General features: G+C 42.0%; 1 protein-coding gene across 1 annotated transcript in view; it reads left to right on the top strand.

Annotated features, from left to right (window-relative positions):
* The first annotated feature begins 3,869 nt into the window (after positions 1–3,869).
* Positions 3,870–23,347, top strand: part of CMYA5 (cardiomyopathy associated 5) — a 46,377-nt gene continuing 26,899 nt past the window's right edge. Inside the window, exons 1-2 of the mRNA XM_084503227.1 lie at positions 3,870–4,106; positions 11,009–23,051. Coding sequence (XP_084359353.1) covers positions 3,946–4,106; positions 11,009–23,051 — 12,204 coding nt within the window. The 5' untranslated portion in view covers positions 3,870–3,945. The remainder of the gene's footprint in view (positions 4,107–11,008; positions 23,052–23,347) is intronic.

Below are 23,347 nucleotides of genomic sequence, written 5' to 3'. Positions count from 1 at the left end.
AAGTTCCTTAGACCAGGGTGCCCAGGTAGGTGTCCAGATAGGCCTTGAATATCTCCAGAGAAGGAGACTTCACAACCTCCCTGGGCAACCTGTCCCAGTGCTCTGTCACCCTCACCGTGAAGAAGTTCTTTTGCGTGTTGGTGCAGAACTATATGCAATCCATCTTGTGACCATTACTCCTTGTCCTGTCCCCACAAACCACTGAAAAGAGGTTGGCCAAATCCCTCTGTCTCCCACACCTCAGGTATTTATACACATTGATGAGATCCCCTCTCAGTCTTTTCTCCAGGCTGAACAGACCCAGGTCTCTCAGCCTTTCCTGACAGGGAAGATGCTCCAGGCCCCATATCATCTTTGTGGCCCTCTGCTGGACTCTTTCCAGGGGATCCCTGTCTTTCTTGTACCAGGGAGCCCAGAACTGGACACAGTACTCCAGGTGAGGCCTGACCAGGGCAGAGTAGAGGGGCAGCATCACCTTCCTTGACCTGCTGTCCACGCTCCTTTTAACGCACCCCAGGATCCCATTGTCCCTCTTGGCCATGAGGGCACAGTGCTGGCTCATGGTCAGCACATGTACAGTAAAAAATAACCATCACTTTTGGAGTTAACATGTCCCACACCTTAAATTGTTGTTTTGTGTTAGAAATTTTTTTTTTTTTTCAGTATCTGTTTCAAAATAGACCAATAAAAATCTGAAACCTTCAAGCAACTTCTTAAAGTGACCCAATTCAGTAATCTTTTGAATACAATCTTACAATGGCCTGTATCCTTAAAAATAATATTAAAAAGAAAAAAAAAAGAAAAGAAAAAAGTTGATGTACTTCTGATAAGCTATATTTATAATCAAAAATGTAAAGTCTAGATGTTAGTTTTTGCAAATGTTGGGACAAGCATTTTTGTCACATCCTCTCTTAAGAGAAAACTCCACAGTAATTAACACTGAAGTAGCACTTAGCTGTGTTAGCTCAATTACAGGCACTATCCGGTGACGTGCAAATTAATGTGACTTGGTTTACCTTACGGTGAAAGAAGCGAATTGGACAAGTGGGTATCTAGCAAGAGCACAGACAGCAGCAATACTTTCATGTATTAAAAGATAATCTGAGAGGTCCAGAAAACAAATTTCACTAGTGTCATCTTATATTATTCTTTTGTCAAGGCAAACAAGTGTCATTACTTTCCATGGAAATGCCAGACAACTGGAACAAGCGGACATGATGTCAGGCTGCAACTCTTGACCGAAAACTTCAGTTAAAGTGCCACAGTATCAATTGTTTTGGGATAAGGACTAGGAGTTGAACTTTAACTTGGATTCAGTTCTGCATATACTAAAAGGTCTGTTTTTCATTGCTGACCAACATTTTAATGTGTGTGCAAGACACTCACATCTCTGAGGCCTCTTACTACCTACAATCAAAAATGCTTTATTTCAGCTCTGTAATTTTAGGGGTAGTTCTGTGTACTTGTTTTGGCATTGGGTTCACCTGTCACTTCTCACATAAATAATGTCAGAAACTGCTAATGTCTTATCTAGGATTTTAGGAACTCTCTTTAATCTTCTAGCGGGGTTTTTAATTAATCGGCTTAGATTTGTATGGGAGCAAGAGCTCCCAGTTCAATGTTACCAAGAGCTTCCAATTAAATAAGAGTACTACCAGAACTGGCATAGGCTGTATGCTGTGAAAATTGAACTTCATGTATCTTCTAGCTCTCTTGCTTCTCATTATATGTGATATTTGAACTAACTGGGGGAGGGGGCATAACAAATATACTCTACGTATCTTAAGGTGTTCTGACAATATGAGAGTTATTTTTAAGAAATGCCTTCAGAAGAATCATAGAATGGCTCAGGTTGGAAGGGACCTCATAGATCATTTATTTCCAAACCCACTGCCATAGGCAGGGATGCCACCCACCAGACCAGGTTGCTCAAAGAATTCAATATAAAACAATTTTAAGACCCAAATTGAAGGGTTACATGGTTATTTTGGATAAATAGGCAGACATAACAGGAGGATGCAAGAGGAATTCTAGATCACCTAAAGGTAGTGTTTGTGAATATCATTCTAAATGCCTATTTGGAAACAATGCTTTATTTGAATTTAGGTCACTGAACTTGATTCACAGTACATTTATTTGATGTTAAATTTCAGTCCTTCAGAGAATGTCACTCCTGATCTAATGTACTCTTGCTCTGGAGAATCTCACATGTACTTTGTAGCGTTTGTTTTTGTCATGTTTGTCTTGTTTTCTCTAGAAATTCAGTTGATCTTTTAATCCTTATGTGTATTGATATAAATCTTTCCCTCATACAGAGTTTGATGGTTGTAAGAGAAGCATGAAAGAATATGCTGTTTTGGTCAACTTAAAGGCTAAAGTAAATTGTGAGAAATACAGAAAGGAGAGAACAAGTTCTGAAAATAATTTGGAGTGGTACTGGTGAAAGGGTTGTCACCTTGTTGTCACCTTCCTCTCACTGTATGTGGAATGAATCAAAACTTGTGCAATACACACGTTTCATATAGATTCATTTCTACCAGGCTGTAATGCTCATCTACCATACATACACTTTCTCTGCACTCACAATAAAATTTAGAGTTTAAGTTTAGTATGCATTTCAAGTACTCTTCTTTGAGAAATTACATTTTGACCTTGTGAATTGTGTACCACTGGTGTCAGTGGGTTGGTCAGGAGAACAGATTGCTTTTATACACACATGCTGTTTAGGAGGTATTTTACATCAGGTGAATTTGACAGTAAAGTTTTAATTTAGCACTGCAGAAAGATCTTGTACTTAGAAATACCTGCTTGGGTGTTTCTGTACTTAAAACACTAGGAAGAGTTCGCTGATTGCTTGACAACTGTCTTAGAACTAAAATTACTGAGATTAGAGTTGTGCTGGGTGTACAAACATTGTATATACCTGAAATAATTTGGAAGTTCTTCAGTTAGAATCTGAGCATAGATGCTTTTCTCTCCCTCTTTCATTTTTATTTTATTTTATTTTATTTTATTTTATTTTATTTTATTTTATTTTATTTTATTTTATTTTATTTTATTTTATTTTATTTTATTTTACTTTATTTTACTTTATTTTACTTTATTTTATTTTTGTTTTATTTGATTTCACTTCATTTTTATTATTTTTAAAGACTTTTTTTGGCTAGTGATTTGGAAGTGCTTCCATTTTGTTTGTGAAAACCACAGGCTTCTGAGTGATAATGCAGAATGTTAAAGGACAAATGGGGCTTGACGTTAACTCTTCATGGTAATACGATTTGGTTTTGCTTTAAATTAGTATCAGTTCTAGTCCACCGGAAAAAGATACTTGAGATGCCCTGGGATTTAATACATCAGTTGATTTCGGGGTTCAAACATATGCCCTACATGTTGTTGAAATCAGCAGTGCACCCAATACCCCTCAGAGCACAGCATTAATTACTAAAGGTGCACATCCAAGTCACCCCCTGGGTAATCTCCTGTGACCTCTCTAGCTCCAGGAGGTCTTGCCTTGAGCCACCACATGTCCCCAGCTGGGCTCCACGCTGGAAATAGCATTTGGGCATGCCAAAAGCGCCTTTTTTTGCAGGGGCAGGAGAAAACACTCGCTTTGTTTGTGCCTCCCCCCACTCCAGCTCTTTAACCAGACCCACTTGGAGCAGCTTGGCCGGGGCTTGGGCCCCGTTCCCCAGCCCGTGGTGGCCTTTGCCTCTGGGGCGGCGTGCGGCCAGGCGGCCGCTGCCACGTGCCCTGGCACCCGGTTGGTGCTAGGACCCGGGGTGGGACCGGCAGCGAGTCGGTGCTGCAACTTCACTGCCTCTATTTAAAGACTGCCCTGAGTCAGGAGAAGCGAGAGCTGCTGGGGATGACAGTTGCTTCAGGCAACCCTGGGGAGGACAGGGTCGGGGGTAAAAATCACCGTAGAGGGCCTGAGCTAGAAAGGGCATGGAGGGGTACCGTGGCGCCGAGTGTGACCGGGCATCCGAGACCTCCTCCTTCATAGAGGATGAAGAAGAAGAGGAAGAGGAGGAGGAGGAGGAAGAAGAGGAGGAAGAAGAGGAGGAGGAGGCCGTGGACCCAGAGGAAGCAGAGGAGCTGAGTAACAGGTACTGCCTCCCCTGTGGGGGCTGCTGGCGGCCTCGCCTGACAGCACTGCCCTGTGGAGGTGAAGGTTTGGGCCTGGGCCCGGTTCGGTTCCTCTTCCCCCTTCCCACCCCTGCAGGGGCTCTTTGGCTGCTGCAGATATGAGGTGGGGGGTGTCTTGGGTGGGGATGGCCGTAATTAGGTTTTGTGCAGCAAGCGCCGGCTCTGAGTTCCCTGAAAGCTTTTCTATTTAAAGAGCCTCCGGCATGCCAGCTCAAGTGGCATCTCCCTCTGCTCCTCCCTTTCTGGCTGACTCTTTGTCACATTTCGATCTGAGACGTGCTGGAGATTTGCCTGTCGGAGAGAAAACGGTCAAATATGATAATGGTGCAGTTAAATTTGTTCCTTTTTTCTGCCTTCGCTCCCGTCCCTCCCTCATCAGTCATTTTGTTTCTCAAAAAAGTAAAACTTGTTCTACACACTCCACTAACAGGAGATCTCAGGAGATTTGTGGAGTGGAATGAGGTGTCATTTGATTTTTTGATTTTTTGATTTTTTTAACTCTTACGTGGAAGCTGTGGTTTTGTTTGTTTGTTTGTTTGTTTGTTTGTTTGTTTTTCCTAACACTGTGTTTCTGCTGTGAGGAAAATAAGAAGAGGGAACTTGGCCCAGCACACAATGTGGGGTGTTGGTCCCACACTGCATGTGGGGGCGTCTGCAGCTCAACTCACCCTAACGTCATCTTTGGCCATGCAAACGCTGTTGCTTTCATAAAGAGACAGAGAGGCCACTCCTTTGTACCAGGCTGCAAGGTTTCTGGAGCAAAGCCAACCAGTTCAGGGTGCATACTTCAGGAAGAACCGGTAACATCACCGTTGACTGTTTAAGATATTTTCAGAAAGAACATTTATATGAAATTTTGGTCATACAGGACCTAAAACCAAAGTGCTGTGGAGCCATCCTGCATTTAGAAACTGCTCTGAGTATGAAAATGCAAAACATTTCTCATTTTCACTGAGCTTCACCAGGAGAGAAAGAGATGGCCGAAGAGAGGTGGTGGGGCAGCATCTGTGCAGCCTAAACCACCCTGAGTCCTGCAGGAGTGAAATTTAAACAGGGAAACGTAGCTCAGGAGAGCTGGGAAAGTTCTGTGCTCTGAGAATGAAGAGCCAGTTTTCCAGAAAGGGGGGGATGCCTCCTGTAGGTAATGCTGCTTTTCTCCCAAGGGAGACGTTTACTCAGGTCCACACAGGCAGTGAGAGGGGTTACGTGACTATAAATGGTATTTACACCTGCGCATAGCTGTAACCTGACAAGAAAACCAGCTGAAGCTGGAGCTACTCACTGCAGACAGCTAAAACACAACAGCCTGGATTCTTTTTTAATGCTATCTGCAATTAAATGGCTAATAATAAAACTCAAATTGTAGAACACAGCAAGAGTAGGAATGGCTAACTTTTCCATTAAAGGAATGGAAATACATGCCTGTATGTAGCACTGCAGTTATTTACTGCTCACGATGGGAGGACGACTTCTCCTCAGGTGCCTGTTTGCAGCTCCCCACAGCTGTGACTTGCTGCTGGCTAGCAGCCTCTGCAACCAAAGCTCAGGCGTTGCATTGCAATGCTTAATTAAACCACAGAAATAATTCCCTTTAGCAGTCAGTTATATTACAAATTCCAGAGTTCATACCTACCCTTAACCATCTACTAATAAGAGAGATCAGAGCCTACCAGTGAGTTCTTTAACAGCAGTGCCCAGTGGTAACTGAGTATATAACTCCATTTGATTAGTTTAATTAGGGTAATTGAGATGCAAAATTTTGGTTTTGGCACATACATTAACTGCACTGGGCATTCAGAAATAGCTTATTAAAGTTAAATAAAATGGATTCTTTAACAGCTTAAATTTTGCTATTGCAAATGTCAATGTGCTAGTAGAGTTTAAAGCCTTCTGCTATGCTCACTGCCTGGGCAAAATTCCTGGGAAGTACTGGCTAAGCAAGAACAGCAGGACGAAGCCCCTTCCATGCACTCACTGAGTCTGTAAGATAGTTATTGGTTGACAAACATTTTTTAAAGCCTCGGATGCAGAACATAATTTTCTGGTGTTTTGAAAACGTAGCTGAGAGGAGATGTAACCAATATGCAAACTTGGCTGAAGACAGCCTGTCCTGGCCCCTGTCGTCACTGATTTATTTTTAACAGCCCCAAGCTCTCTGCCGTTTTTGTGTTCCTCCTTTACATGCAGTTGAATGGCACCTGATTGTGCAACATTGCAGTCAGTGGGAAGTTCCCCATTGGCTCCTTCTATTTCCATCTTTCGAGCACGCAAATTCTCATTCCTATTTTATAAAAGAGTTATGCAACACAACGGCTGGCCCAAGGTCGGGAAGTGCTTCAGGGAGTGAAGCAGAAGAGTCTCGGTGTTCCCCTGCTCCCTTCACGTCACTGTACAAGCCCTGGCTGACCTGCACCACTTCCACATGTGTTCCTTTGCAGAAGTTATGGAGCTGGGCATAGTTTTTGCTGCAGCTTTTTTCATGCATGCCCCTTCCAGCAGAGAAGCCTGGCTTCTGCGTCTTGTTAATCCCCACCAGCTGCCTGAGCAACGAGCAGGTGTCTGTGTACAGGGCTCTGATGGCAGGCCAGGGTAAAGGTTTGGTTTTGTTTCCCTTCCATAGCACAGGTAAAACGCCAGCCAGCTATCAGACCCGCATGGGTTACTGAGAGCACTTCTGAGGACTAAGAAAATTATTCTTCCCTGATAGAAAGTGCTTTCCTGTTGGAAATGCACCAAGTAATTCATAAGTCTCTTTAGAGTGTTAAAAAAATGCATAAAGTTGCAGCAGAGCTTATGGCTTGCCCAAGAATTATGATGCCTGCACATAAAGCAGAAAAGTTCAGGTTTTACTAAGCTTTGTAATGTAATCTGTAAACAATTTGGTTTCCTATCACAGTTTGTTATGCAAGTAGTGAGACTAACACACGACATCAGAACCCAATATAAAGCTGGTGTAAGGCATCACATCCTGGTCAGTGTAAATAACCCATTCATCTTCGGAAGGTTCATGCAATATTTTCTTGCCTTTGGGCATTTTGCTGTCTGAGACTAATGGCTCTTGACAGATGTCTTTATTTATTTATTTTTTTCCTAGTTCCATGTAGAATAAATCGTTTAAATAGCAAAAATATTTTCAAAGCGCTTGTTTTATATTTTAAGGCAAACAGCAAATATGAGTAGATTTTAATTTTTGTGCTGGTAACTGTGAGATTACAGTCTTGTTGTGGGAAGATAGCACCCAAGTGATTTGTGTACCTGCTAGAATACCTGAGCCTCTAACCGCTACGTGACACTTGAGCAGCTGCAGCACAGTTCTGCCTCTCATAACTTTCCCAACTGATTTCCTTTTGCAGAAAGGGAAGGTCTCAGGATGTGTCTTATAACATAAGGCAGGGCTTATGTTATAAGGGCTCTGCAGTCAATTTATGTGTGTTTCCAGGTAGCTGGAATGGGTGTGGGACTCTTTTTATCTATTTAGTGATGACCTAAGAAGGCCAGTTAATGGGGAGAAAGTCATGGAGTTCTGGAAATTCCATTTCCCACTCCCCCTATTTTCCTTTTTTTTTTCCCCCTTCTCATTTTTACATGAAGTAGTCATTCCACAGGAAGATATGAAGTTAACAGTAGGCTAATACATGAAAGGCTGGGTTTAAAATAATGAGTTTCTGGTAGTTCCTAATTCTCTTACCCTGCAGAAGGAAAAGGATGATCTATTGCCCTAGGAAATGCAGAGCAATAGGGAGACACAGTTGAGCATACAGATTGCTGTAGGGCGAAAGGGGCAGCATGGTGAAGGCAGAGACTGCAGGAATGCGCAGAACAAAATCACAGAAAAAGAACATGTTTCTTTCAGCTAGGATGGGAAGTTGGCCTAACCAATTTTTTTCTCCTTGCGCTGTGCTGCGGAGTTGTGGTAGGAGACTTTAGGAAATGAGAGACCTTGCCTGTGCAGGCCACTGCCACAGCTTGACATCCAGGACGTACAGGGACATCCTGGCATCTAGGGAGGTGAAAAGTCCTCCCCAGCATCATACGCAAGGGAGCACGAGCTCAGCCTGCCACGCTGGGCTAGAAATCTGAAATCCCAGCAGGCACAGCATGCAAGTTGTGGTGAGAGGCAGGAGACTGTGAGAAACAGAAGAAGATAAGAAATCTCTGGGGTTTGGGCTATTACAACAGGAAGCACAAAACAGATTGTTGGTGTCTTCAAGAACTATAAAAGTTTTGAGCCAATGTCCTAGCGTGGAAATAACAGACTGGCTGGTTTGCCAACAAGATTGGGTGTGAAATGTCTGTTTGGAAAAAAGCAACGTTGTCTGATGTCCCTGGATGTCAGCACTTTCACATCTCTATTTATGCACCTGGAACATTGGGAATGTCTTTTTGCAATGGCAGACACTTCCAGTGACTAGAAGCCTACTGCTGTACAGCATACAAATTCTACAGAGAACTAGAGGAGCATTTGGAAGTATGTTGGATGAAAAGGCTTAAATTGTATGTCTTTCATTCTGGCTTAAAAATATAAAGCAGCAGCTCATTGCGCTGCAGAGGAAGATGGACTGTGACTGCAACTTTGGAAAACAGAGGATGACTTGAATAATTGAAGCTCTTCGCATAGGCAGGGCCAGGGCAGCCTGTTCTTAATAACTAATACTAGATGAAGTGGGAGAGCTGCTCTATTCTGTGTGGGATTTTATTTAATAACACCAGTGCAGAGGAGAAGGTTAAAAAATATATGAGGGCTATTCAGAAGTTGAAAAATCTATAAAAAGATTAGGCTTCTGTTATTGTGGACTCAGATAGGACCTGAATGTACTTCCTTAGTACTAATGCTATGGATTTTATTTATTTATTTGCTTATGCTATGCCCAAGTCAACCCAATACCAAATCATGAAACAGGCAAAGGAAGAGGTAGCAGCAAAATTGATGCAGGTTTTGTTTGCTTTGTCTGTTCTTCCACACTATAAATCTTACCTATGAAGCTAGCCTTGCTAGGGAGTACCACACCTAGGCAGGTAATCAGCTGTCTATGCTGCTGTTTTAGTTTGGTTTTGCTTTGGTTTGTGGGCTGGGCATTGCATTATGTTTTGTTTTGGTTTGGTTTTGGTTTAGTTTGGTTTGGTGGTGTTTTGTTTGTTTGTTTTTGGCTAAGACACGATTATTTGTCATTGTACTGTCAGACTTAGACTCTGGGCATGACTCCAAGCTGTCCTACTAAGCACAACTTTCAGGCCAACCCAGTCACCACAACTGTCTTTAAGTCCTGTCACTGGACTTAAACAATGTGTTGTCCCACCACTGCCTGGTCAGGCTGTGTCCCATGGGTGACTTCAGTCTTTGGTTAGCACCAAACACATCAGAGATGGGACACAGTTTGCATGAACCTCAGCATGGGCCAGCCCAGGGCAGCTCTTGTGCTGTACTTTTACCTTTTAGGAGCAAAAGTTAGGGAAAGGTAACACCAGCAGTGCTGGAGGTATTAGCAGTATTAGATTTTTTTTTTTTTTTAACCTTCTGGCAGGTACTGAGCAGTTTTGCTGAGTGACCTTTACGAATTCTTTATGGTTTGCAAAGTTCACTTGATGGAGAGATGATGGCTCTGCAGAATTGCCTTTTCTCCTCCCTCAGAGACCTTCGCCTCCTGGCATTTGCTCAGCACCCTGCAGAGCAGTGCTGAGAGCTCCACACCTGTGTTCCCCTTGCCTTGGGCACCCTTCTGGTCGTAGCTGGGTCATCACTTGCAGCACTCGGTGAGTCAGGTGCTGCAGCTCAGAGCCCGTGGTCAGGAGCCAGATTTCTTCACATTTGTGAAGCACTCTATCCAAATCACATACAAAGTGCTACAGAGGGCTTTGTGTAGCCATAGTTTTGCACTCTTCTGTGGGAGTGACCGAGGTCACCCCTCCTTCACCAGCTTTGCTCTGCTGAAGCCTCCACCTCTGCCAGCAGGCACCCTGCATTTCTTTCCCTCAGCTACTAACACAATTTCCCCCAATGAACTTCTACCTACTCCAGGAGTATGGGGGTTGAGTGTTATGATCGCTTTTTCTATGCTTTTTCAAAGTAAGTGTTGCAACGCTAGTAAGATATTTTTTTTTAAATAGCACCATGTTTCAATGTCTTATAATTGCTTTTGCTGTTTTTTACGTTCTTACACCTAAGACTGTTTTTTTTCCAAAGCTTCTCAGAAAACATTTCTTCATTTTTTCTTAAACTAAGATGAGATTTAATTGCAGCATGTGACAGTGTACTGTCACATGCATATCATAAGGTTTAAAGTTAGCTTTATAAAACACTGTTATTTCAGAATATTTAAATTGTTGAACATATTCTAAATTACTTTGTTAAATATGTAGAGTGCTTATACAGTGAAACATAGGTGAAGACAGTAACGAGCCAGATTTGCTACTCCTTTGCACATTATATCAAAGCAAATGTGGATGCTATTAAAATATTGACAGTATCTTATAAATGTTTAGTGCTAGGTTTAAATTATACCGTGAGATAATCAGGCACTGGAGAATAACCCCAGAATCCATTCAATCTCACACTGGCAAATCAAGGCCTGATCAAAGACTGCTTTTCCTGCATTGTCAAGAGCATTTAAACACCTCTCCTTTGGTGAACTAACCTTGCAACTTGCACACTTAGAAAAATGCTTCTAAAGTACATTCGTCAGATGAAATATGACTTCGCTTCTGCTTGTGTTTCAAAATATATGCACATGCAGTATTTTTGAAAGTTTAAAAAACATTGTTGTTTTAGTGTACTGGATTTCATAGCAGTAATTTGATGTTATGTGATTTTATGGCATTTTTTTCCTTTTTTTTTCTTTCTTTTTTTTTTTTTTTTCTTCTTCAGTTTAAAAGATCTTATCCAAAGTGAAGATGTGAAACCCAAGCTGCAGTACATCATGAATAACCCCTCCTTTTCTATGGTAACAGTTCAAAGTGAAGATAGTGGAATAACCTGGGAAACCAGCTCGAGCAGATGTTCTACTCCCTGGACCTCAGAAACTAGTACAACTTCTGATCTTTACAGTATGGAAAGTTCACCAGTAGGTTCTCCTCCAGGAAAAGTTATCTTTATCATGGATGAAGGTAAAATTGTTAGGAAAAGGAAGCGTAAACCTTCAAATAGGGTGCCATTGCCTACAACTCTCAAAGGAGGCCAGGGCAACAAAAAACGTGACTCTTCTGGAATGCAGAGACAAGAACCAAGAACTGTTCTAGGAGATGTGCAAGGCTCAGTGTTAAATGTTGAACAGATGGAAACACGAGATACAGATGAGGAAATGTTGGATGACAAAGAAGATCTGGAGAACATTGCAGAAGAACCAGTAAAACGTGCTCCAATAAGATCCATATTTAGAGAAAGCAGACTGAGAAAAGTAGGACCGATCCTTGGAGGACCAGTAAAAGCTAGAATTCAGCTGTTCAACTCCATTTTTGGAGGAACTGGGCCAGCCCCTGAAACACTAGAGAAAACTAGAATCCAAAGAAAGAGCTCAGTTTCAGGAGATTCTGAACAGTTCCTAGATACATCAGTAAAAGAAAGATTGTATCAGTTCAGTACATTTTCAGAAGCAACACATCCAAAACCTTTCCAGAGGATAAGCAGAAATCTTGAAACACCATCAGAAAGAAGAAGGAATCAAAGGCAGCAATCTGCAACATATCCAAGTCAAAGCTATTCTTCAGCAACACATCTTGAAAAACAACGTACTAATAAAGATGATATTTCAGTTAAAAATATTAAACCTACTAAAATGAATACACCAAGCAAATTTTCAAGCTCTGCTGAAAAAACAACTCTTCAGCATAAAGAAAGAACAGACAGACAGTCTCTACTGGAGACTCCAGATGAGGTACCAGGACAGTCAGTGAAGTCCTGCCCTCCTGAAGAAGCAAGGAAGCAGCAAAGTTTCTCCTATTCACCGGTGGCCAAAATGGCAATAACAGAGCAGTCGACATCCATTGCATTAGAGTCTGATGACAAATCAGAGAAACAAGTGCTGATTCCTTCAGCTGAAACTGCAAAAAAGAAAACAGAGCAATCACTGCTGACAGCATCAGATCTTCTGGATGAACCAAAGGAGCAGGAAACCCAGGCAAGTTCAGCACCACAGCCTGATTCAGCAGATAGACAAAGCACTGAACCTGTTTTGCCTACAGCATCAGCATCAGAACATCCTGAGAAGGAAATACAGAAGTCAGCAGTTCAGTCTTACTTACCTAGTTCTCCATCAGCTAAATTCAGATATTCCACTCTATCTGAAACAAGACAGGAGGATATTATTCCTCAGTCATCGGAGAGTGCACAATCAGAGTCTGAACATGTGCTTTTACCACATTCTGTAGATGAAACAGAGAAGAAAGAAACTGAGAGTCACTCGTCAGCAACTGCACAGTCAAAAACTGATCTTTCAGGTCCATTGGATTCCGTTAAAAAAATGGAGAGTCAAAGGACCCCAATACCAGAAATGCAAAATGTTCACTTACAGAAGCAAACAGAGTCAGAACAAGATTTCTCTACTCAGATAACAGAGGATGAAGGAGTTAAACTAAAATCACATATTCCTGAAAAGATAGATTCCAAATATCTTGGCATTTCCTATGCTGTTCGCACAGAAAAACAAGAAACCCAGAAAAGTTCCGTTGTGAATAAAGCAGTAGATATGGAGCACCCTGTTGTTTCCACTGAAGTAAACAATCAAGCAGAGAGTGCACAAATGGAGATGGAGAATCCAGACATCTCATACTCCAGTGAAGAAATGCTGGAATCAGAGAGTGTAAAACTGGAAACAGAGCATCCAGGCTTTTCTTATTCCAAGGATGACACAGAAGAACTGGAGAGTGCACAGCTGGAGATGGAGCAGCCAGATATCTCTATTTCCAGGGAAGAAACAGAGGAAATGGAGAGTGCACAACGTAAGACAGAGCATCCAGATTTTTCATATTCCAGAGAAGAAATGGAGGAATCAGAGAGTGCACAGCTGGAGATGGAGCAGCCAGATATCTCTATTTCCAGGGAAGAAACAGAGGAAATGGAGAGTGCACAACATAAGACAGAGCATCCAGATTTTTCATATTCCAGAGAAGAAATGGAGGAATTAGAGAGTGCACAGCTGGAGATGGAGCAGCCAGATTTTTCATATTCCAGGGAAGAAACAGAGGAATTGGAGGGTGCACAGCTGGAGATGGAGCAGCCAGACATCTCTATTTCCAGGGAAGAAACAGAGGAAATGGAGAGTGCACAACATAAGATGGAGCATCCAGATTTCTCATACTCCAGAGAAGAAATGGAGGAATCAGAGTGTGCACAGCTGGAGACAGAGCAGCCAGACTCCTCTCTTTCCAAAGAAGACACAGAAGAACCAGAGAGTGCACAACATAAAATGGCGCATCCAGATTTTTCATATTCCCAAGAAGAAATGGTGGAATCAGAGAGTGAACAGCAGGAAGATGAGCAGCCATATATTTCATATTCCAGAGAAGAAACTGAGGAATTGGAAAGTGCACAGCTAGAGACGGAGCAGCCAGACATCTCTCTTTCCAAGGAAGACACAGAAGAATCAGAGAGTGCACAACATAAGACAGATCATCCAGGTCTTTCATATTCCCAGGAAGAAATGCTGGAATCGGAGAGTACACAGCTGGACACAGAGTATCCAGGTCTTTCTTATACCAGGGAAGAAATGGTGGAATCAGGGAGTGCACAGCTGGAGATGGAGCAGCCAGACTTCTCTTTTTCCAGGGAAGAAACAGAAGAATTGGAGAATGTTCAATATAAGATGGAGCAGCCAGACTTTTCATATTCCAGAGAAGAAATGGTGGAATCAGAGAGTGCACAGCTGGAGCATCCAGACTTTTCATTTTCCAGGGAAGACACAGAGGAATTGGAGAGTGCACAGCTGGAGATGGAGCAGCCAGGCTTCTCTTTTTCCAGCGAAGAAACAGAAGAATTGGAGAATGCTCAACATAAGATGGTGCAGCCAGACTTTTCATATTCCAGAGAAGAAATGGTGGAATCAGGGAGTGCACAGCTGGAGCATCCAGACCTTTCATTTTCCAGAGAAGAAACAGAGGAATCAGAGAGTGCACAACTGGAGACAGAACATCAGGACTTTTCCTTTTACAAGGAAGAAACAGAAAGGCCAAAATCTGTTCCTATTGAACTAGAACACCCAGAGTCTTACTACCCTGAAGAAGCAGAACAAGAAAAAACAGCAAAACTTGAGCTGGAACCTTCAGTTTTATCGTGTTTGAGGGGAGAAGCAGAGAAAGAAAACACTACAGAACTTGACTCAGTACATCCAGATATATACGATTCCACTGGAGGAGCTGAGAAGCAGCAAATGGGGCATCTGAAAACAGGGCATTCAAATTTACCATATCCCATGGATAAAACAAAGCATCAAGCATTGGCACAAGTAGATTTGGACAGTTCTCTTTCCTCACATTTTGGTGACAAAGGAGAACAGTTACAGCCTCTACAGCAGGATTCACAACTTGGAGGTACACTGTACTCACTTGGTAAGGCAGTACAAGGAGAAACTACTCAACTTGCTCAGTCAGAGCATCCAATTGTGTCATATTCTACTACAAAAGAACAACAGCATAAAACTTCACAGCTGAGGGCAGAAGGGGCAGGTACTTCATATTCCACTGACAAAACAGAACAGGAATTATTGCAACCAAGGCTGAAACATGCAGATGTCCCATATTCCCAGGGAGAAGCAGCACTGGAAGCTGTCCACAAAGACTTAGAAGGTCCAGGGTGGCCAAGTTCCATTAGTGAAGGAGAGCAAAATGAAAATGTACTACCCTCAGAAAACAGGGACCTGTCATTCACCACTGGAGACATAGTGCAAGAAGGAATAGATTCAGGATCATTATACTCCTCATGTTCAATTGACAGACCAAATTCTGGGGAAATGGCACAGCTGGAGCAGAAGGATTTATTTCCTTCCTATTCTGCTTCTGACAGTAAGCAACAGGGAACATCACCACTGGGTTTGGCACAGTCAGATACATCTTATTCCTTTGGAAAAATGGAACAAGAAAAGACAGAACACAGAGAGCTGGAAGAGCTGGAAGAAGCCCAACCAAAAGCTACACAAATGGAATTGCAGCATTCAGATTTGTCAGAAACCTGGGGGAAAGCAGATTCACAAGACATAGACCAAATGGATTTGGCACAGCAAGAAACAGCTCAGCCAGAGTTAGCATGTCCTCTGCCATATACTTTCAGTGAACTAATGCAAGAAGAAATGCAAATGAAGCCAGCATACCCAGAACAGACATTTTATGTAAGTACAGGCATGCAGGAGGAGGTGACACAATGCAAATCAAAGCAACCACTTCTTTCATGTTTTACTGGGAAAATGGAACAAGATGAAGTAACACATCCAGAGCTGGAGCAAACATTGTTGCCCTCTTCCAGTGGAAAAGAGTCTCCACTGGAAATGGAAGTGAGTTCAGAATATCCAGATTTGTCATATTCCTCTCACAGACCTAAACAACAAAAAAAGTTTAAACATCCAACTTTGCCATTTAGTTCGAAGCAACAAGAAACTGCACCACTGGTGATGGAACATCCAGATTTTTCATGTACCACGGCTGAAGTGAAATCATATGATGCCATACAGCAGGAGTCAGAACTACACTCCATGGGAGAAATGCAACAAGAATCAGAGTATTTAGATTCTCCAGAAACCCTGAGTGGAGCACAAGATGAAGCCATGGAGGTGGAATCTAAATACACAAATTTGTCACGTTCCGTTGGTGAAGAAAAACAGCAAGAAACCGTACAGTTGGACTCAAAACATCCAGATATATCATTTTCCTTTGGTGAATCTGCAGAACAATCAACTCAAAAGTTTGAGTCAAAATGTAAAGATTTGCCTAAAGTGGCCAGAAAAAGAGCTTTACCAGGAATTGCACAAATCGACACAAAACATCCAGGTTTGACGTATTCCCTCAGCAAAGTTGAGAAGCCAGAAACTGCACAATCAGAAGTGAGACAAACTGACTTGTCACATTTCACCAATGAGGCAAACAAACCAGAAGCAATACTTTTGGATCAGAAACACAGAAAAATTTCTGTTGACAGAGAAAAGCATCAGCAAACCCCAAAACAACAGTTACAGCAAGAAAAGCTTTCATATTCTCCTGGCAACATGCAACAATTAAAATGTGCCCAAGAGGACTTGGAACAATCAGGTGTATCATTTCCCACTGACAGGCCAGTTGATAAAATGACCTTGCCAGGGACAGAACATGCTGATGTGATACATCCTCTGGATAAATCAGAGGTGCAACTAGAATCAGAGCAAGTGGGTTTAACTTACTCCCTTGGAAAACCTGAACAGAAAATGGTTCAGTCAGAAGTGGATATTTCACATTTGGCCCATTCTGTGGGCCAACGAGAATGTTCGGTAGAACAAGAAGAAACAGCAGAGCCAGGGCAGGGACATCCTGACTTGCTTTATTCAGTTTTCAAAGGAGAACTGAAAACTACAGAATTGAAACCTGAACATCCTGGTCTATCATGCTCCCTCAGGAAAGTAGAAGAAATAACACAACTGGAAGTGGAACAATTTGATGTGTTGCATGTCCATGACAAAACAGAGCTACATCCACCTGCTCAGCTGGAGCTGGGCCACAGAGTCTTGACATCCCCTGCTGACAAAGTGGGACAGCAAGACATGGCACATACAGACTTGGAACACCCTGATGAGGTGCAGTCTGTCAGCAGAACAGAGCATCCACCACCTGCAAAAGAGAAGCAAGGAGTTCCATGTGCATCACCTGACAGTGGAAAAGAAAAACAAAAAGGAATGGCAAAACCAGAGCTGGAGCATCCTGATTTATCATATTCCATTGATAAAACACAGCCAGAAAAAAATACACAACTGGGGATAGGAAAACCAGACTTATCATCTTGGCCTGGCAAAACAGAGCGAGCACAAGCTGCTCAAGAGGAGCAGTCAAGCTTCTTCCATTCTTTCAAACAAGGAGAGAAAGCAAAGCCAGAACTGGGACATTCACAGTTATCTTATTCTGTTAGTGAGGCAGAACAAGAAACGCCACATAAGAAATCAATTCATTCAGATTTATCTGCTGGCGGATTAGAACACCATGAAGTTATGCAGCCAGAGACAGAAATAATGGATTTATCATGCTCAGTTGGTGAAACACAGCAAACTCAAATTGCCAAGCTGGATTTGGAATGTCCAGATTTATCACATTCCACTGGTGCTTTACAGCAACAAGAAGGAGTTCAACCAGAGCTGGAAAAGCCAGGTGATTTTTCATCATCTCTCAGCAAAGGGCAATGGGAAAGTGCAGGAATGCAGGCAGAACGCTCTGAGTTGCAGTACTCTGTTCAGAAAACAGAAGGACTACAAAATTCACAAGCAGAATCAGAATATGCAGATTTGTCATTCTCTGTTGGCACAGCAGAACCTCATAAAGCAATACAACCAGAGTTGGAAGAACTTGATTTGTTGCATTCTACTGTCAAAACAAAGCAATCATGGGCTGCTGCACTAGACCCTGAACATCCAGATGTCTCAGATGCCATGGCCAAAGCACTACAGCCTGATTTGTCCTCTTCCATTAGAAAAGAAAAGCAAAGTGCACAACTGGATTTCAAACAGGAGAGGGAAAGCCATACATTACACCCAGAGGAAAAAGCACGACTAAACTTAGAACAGCCAACATTGTCAAGTAGAACAGTGGAGCAACCAGAAAGGGCCTCAGTGGTAGGGGAGCTCCTGGACGTCTTGCATTCCTTTAGCAAAAAAGATAAACAAGAAATGGCAAAACAAGAGTTGGAGCATTCAGGTTTATCATACTCTACTGATAAACCACAGAGAAAAGAAACACCACAGCTTGTGTTGGGACAAGCAGATTTATCATCTTGCCCTGACAAGACAGAGCGAGCACAAACTGTTCAAGTGGAAACAGAACATCAGGACTTGCTACATTCACCTGGTAAAACACAGCGGCAAGGAACAGCACGACCAGAGGTTGAACATCCAGGTTTGTCACGTTCTATTGCCAAAGTAGAGCAGCCACAGGCTATGCAATGGGAATCAGAGCAGACTGTAACACCCCATCCCATTGTAAAAACAGAGCAACATGGAGTGGCACATCCAGAGCAGGAACTTCCCAGTTTACCATATTCCGTTTGTAAACCACTGTCACAAGAAAGGACAAAACTAGATATAGGACACCAAGATTTAACATATGCCCTTGGTAAAGCAGATGAAATACAAACTGTGCGAGGTGAACTGGAACATAGATCTTTGCAGTATTCTTCCGGCAAAACAGAACAAGAAATGATGTTGTCAGAGTTGCAACATAAACAGCTATCTTATCCAGTTAGAGAAATAGAAGAGGAAGCTACACATCAGAAATCAAACTATACAGATTTGTCACATTCCATTGGCCAAAAAGAGCACCATGGAATAGTACAACCAGAACTGGAAGAAATGGATTTATCCTATACAAGTGACAGGTCAGAAATCTCACAACCAGCCCAAATAGTACTGCAACAGCCAGAGGTTTTGGATTCTTTTGGCAAACTGGAGGAAAAAGCAATGGCCCAGCCTTCCATTTTGCACTCACATGGTGAAGAAAAGCAGGAACTAACTTCACAGTTAGACTCAATGCAGCCAGGTGTATCACATCTGCTTGGTAAAACAGAAATACAGGAAACTGCAGAAGAAGGGTTTGTGCCTTCTGATTTTTCATATTCTATGGGAAAAGCAGACCAGTTGCAAAGAGAACAAATGAAATTAAAATGTCCAGAATTGTCATATTCTCTTGGCAAACTAGAAACTCATGGAGTGAAACCATCGAGTTTAATGTACTCCTATGGCAAAGCAGAGCAGCCACAGGCTGCCCAGATGGAACATCCAGAGACACCATACTTCATGGGTGAAACAGAGCAAAAGGATGGGGCCCATCCTGAAGAGCAGTGTGTTAATTTGCAGTACTCTGTTGTTGAAGCAGAGCAACCAGAAACACCTTCTGTATTTTATACCCTTGGCAGGACTGGGGAGCAGGAAACTGCACAACCAAAGTTTGAACAACCTTTTTCAACCTCTACTGAACAAGCAGAAAAACATGAAATGGCTCTATTGAGAGCAGGACATTCAGAGAAGGGGGACACTGGGACTACTTCATCTCTAACTACTCAGTGGGAAACTGAACAAGATTTATCCTTTTCCACTGAGGAAGCAGCAAGCCCAAAAATTCAACCCTATTCATCTCCTACTGAAAAATCCGTGTCTGTTCCTCTGGGTGTTTCACAATCTGTTTCTAAAACAAAAATGGAAAGAAGTCTGAAGTCTTCACCTGTAGCTGGAGGCATGTCCCCTGAGCACTTAGATTTATCTCACACCCATTATAAAACAGAGCAGTCAGAAACTGCACGGCCTGTGTCAAGTTTCTTCTCTGCAAGAAAAGAAGTGGAGAATACAAGAATTCATCCACATTTGCATATGGCTGCATATTCAGAAGCTGAACATATAATTACATCTGAAGCAGAGAGAGAACAGACTCCACATTACTTCCACACAACTAAACAATTAGAATCTGAGCAATTAAATACATCATACTCTACAGATAAAACAGAAACTGTACAAGGTCAAGAGTATTTAACCGTACCTTCAAAACTGGAGACTGAACCTTCAGTTCCATTTTATTCAGTTGATGAAACATGTCAGCAAGAAATTCCACCTTATTCAAAACCTACCTCTGAGTATTTGGTTGCCAAGTGCTCCCTAGCTGAACACGAAAGGCAGAGCATGCTGCTGGTTACTCCCCAGTCTGCACAATCAGAGAGTAGATATGTAATTCCACCACATGATGAAACAGAATTGCAAAAAGATCAGCTATATTCACCTAAAACAGCAAGCTTGAATATAGCACAGATGGGGGATAAGTCCCTGTTGCACACACAAGAACAAGACGAGCAAAACCTCACAGAATACTTGTCATCAGAGCAGCTAAGAAGTCACCCCACATTCACTGCCAACCAGGATAAGCAAGAAATACAACCTGATGTGCAGAAGGTGCCGTCATTGATGAGCACAGAGTCAAAGGTGACTGCTGTAGCAGACCAGCAACCAATATCCTCAGATTCATTTGTTCCTTTTCATACTTCATCTGAAAAGTCAGTATCTGTGTCTTTCACTGGTGATAAAGAGAAAAAAAATATTTCATTATCTCTATCTAAAATAGTAGGTACATCTGGAAACCAAACAAAAAAAGAAGAGGAAAGACATGTAATGCAACCCTATTTGGCAGAACAGAAGTATACATCCTTAGAGCAAATGGGAGCTGTTTCACCAGATCTTGTTTATGAAGCTGTGACACACAAAATTCAGCATTCTTCTGGTGAACAGGACAGACTCTCTTCAGCAGAGTCAAAGTCTGTCTGCTCTAATTCTGATGAAAAGCCAAGTACAGACATTCCATCTTTTGATTTGGCTAGCTGGCTGGCAGAAGAGGTGAAAGCTCGTTCAATTCATCCTATTCGAGCTACAGAAGTAGACAAGCAAGGAATTCAACTTTCTCTGAAGGGAATTTCTGGCTTTGGATCAAAACAATTCCCAGCTGGAAGTTGTGCAGAACTTACAGTTCATGGCACTGCCGTCAATAAAGGAGATACATTTAGAGTTTCTGATTCAGTGTCCAGTGAAATTTCCCACAGAGTACCCTCAGAAACTGGTCACAGAATGCAAAGACATGATTTACTGTCTCCAAGAGCAGATAATCCAGGTGCAGACAAAGTTCCAAAGAGTGAAACTAAGTTTGGAAACCCTACAGAAAGGGAAGCAGTGCAACATCCACAGGTAGACAAAACGTCTAAAGTGCCTGAACATTATGTGACAAGAGAAGAGGAAGAAGTGGAACAAGCGAGTGCTGTAGAAGACACTCAGCATGAGCCAGAACCTACTGAACAAAAAGATCTATTTAATATAATTTCAGAAGGTTATGAAATACTCAATATTCATGCTCCTACACATATTTCTTCTGTTGATCAAGAAGAAAGTAAACACATGCCAGATAAACTAGAATACTTGGAAACAAATCCTTCATTTAAAAGAAAATTAGCTCATGATAGTCATAGTGCCTTAGCTTCTGGAACAACCACAGAAATTTCAGACAGCTCAATGTTGGGAAAGCCAGAAACCCACGAACAAAAAGAATTGGTCAAGAATGATGACACTGAGGAAACTGAAGAAACACAAAAGGAAAGTCCACTGTTGCCAGAAAGCAATACTGATGTGATATTGGATCCTGATAATGGTATGGCTGATATGGATTACTTTGAAAAGTACACCTTGATTGATGACAAATCCCCAGTTAAGCCACATTTTGAAAGACTGAGTTCATCATTTCCTGAGACAGAAGATCCTAATGAACCTGTGGAACAAGCCGCATCTTTTAAAGAAAGCACAGAGGCAGATACTTTGGAAGAGGAGTTTTCCCTGCTTGAGGATCTGGATGAAGTCTTTTATGGTACTGCAAAAGGAGAAAGCAAAATGCAGGCCTATGCAGCAGCTCCAGAATCTTTACCTCTGCAGAAATCAATTGACATTAGCAGTAAAAGAGTTACAAATATAGAAGATGAACGGAAGTCACCAGGAACCCCACTATTTGATTCAGAAGAAGGAGTGCTAGAACGATCTCTGTTTTTTCCAACATCAGTTGCTGCTGTTAACCCAGAGCTTCTAGAAGAGCCACCTGCTTTGTCATTTTTGTACAAGGATCTCTATGCAGAAGCAGTAGGAGAAAAGACAAAGGGTGAGACTCCATCTGATGAGGAGAGTGGAAATTCTAATGCATCTTTTCCTAGTAGAAATTCAGACACAGATGATGGAACAGGAATATATTTTGAAAAATACATTCTTAAAGATGAAATTCCAGGTAAGGTCTTAGATCATCAGGAGGATCAGATACCAGAGGATGAGTCTTTTAGTGGAGGAATTTCAGTTCAGAGTTATGAGGACAAGTACAAGTATAGCTCTGCTGGTGTTTTAGGAACTGAGATTCTGCCAGAAAGGGGTGTTGTGGAGACAGAGAAAGTCCAGGTTGATAGTGACATTAAAGCAACAATTTGTAAACCAATGCATGCCATTCCTTTTGGAAGAGAAGCAGTTCTTTCAGGTGCTAGAAGTGATACTACTGAACAAAGAGAAGAAGAAAATGTACCTGTAGAAACAACTGAGGAATTGCCAGAGCAAATGAGTCAAGAGTATAGCCAAATAATCGATTCTCAGGGAGCTGCACATCCGGAAGCTGGCAATAAGTGGGAAGAACAGCACAAAGTAACAGCAGTTCCTCAAATGGAAAAATATGTCCCGTATATCAGAACTCCTGTTGAAGACAGTGAAGATGATCAGTATACCCAGGAAAGTATCTCATGTGTTCCTACCGTTCAGCAAAGAGAGAAGACAGATTTGCAAAGAGAGCAGCAGCAGCACCCTGATGCTTATGAAGATCTTGCTGAGTCAATGGACTATGATGTGATTACACAAGAAGAACTGTTACAAGATGAAATATCATCTGAATTCACACATGAGGAGCTATTATTTGAAGACAGGGATTCTTTTGAGCATGTTGGGGATAGTTATGAATTTGTTAATGAACCAGAGCAAAGAACACCTGTTGAACTTGAAGATTCAGGCTTTGTGGTGATGTATCCCGAAAAATCAACGGCAAACATTCCTCAAGTTGAGAGTCCACAAAGAGAATTAAAGAAAGCGCAAACAGACACATATTGTTACCACTGCAAATGTCCAATATCTGCTATTGACAAGCTTTTTGGAGAACACAAAGACCATGAGGTCACAACACTAGATGATGCTGCAACCAAGATGAAGGTAAGAATTAATTTGTATGTGGAAGGAGATACTGAACCTAATTTCTCTAGGCCTCTTGTGTAGTCAGTGGAAAGGCCCAGAGAGCAGCCCAGAGACTGTAACAATATCTATAAAATAAAAGTTATTCCTAAACACAAGAGGTCTTGAAGGGAGAATATCCTATCATTAAGGTATTCTGTAGAGCCCTGGGCTTTCTAAGCCGATCTTATTTATTCAGCAGTTTGGATGACTATGTTTATACATAGCTGTTACCAGATTTTCCATCTTCTAGTCTTCTTGTCTGTGCATGTTCATCT

This window comes from Aythya ferina, assembly GCF_964211825.1.
Source record: "Aythya ferina genome assembly, chromosome: Z".
NCBI classification, from domain to species: domain Eukaryota; kingdom Metazoa; phylum Chordata; class Aves; order Anseriformes; family Anatidae; genus Aythya; species Aythya ferina.
Note: the sequence above shows the minus strand (reverse complement) of the source record. Positions and strands in the feature narration are given on the sequence as shown.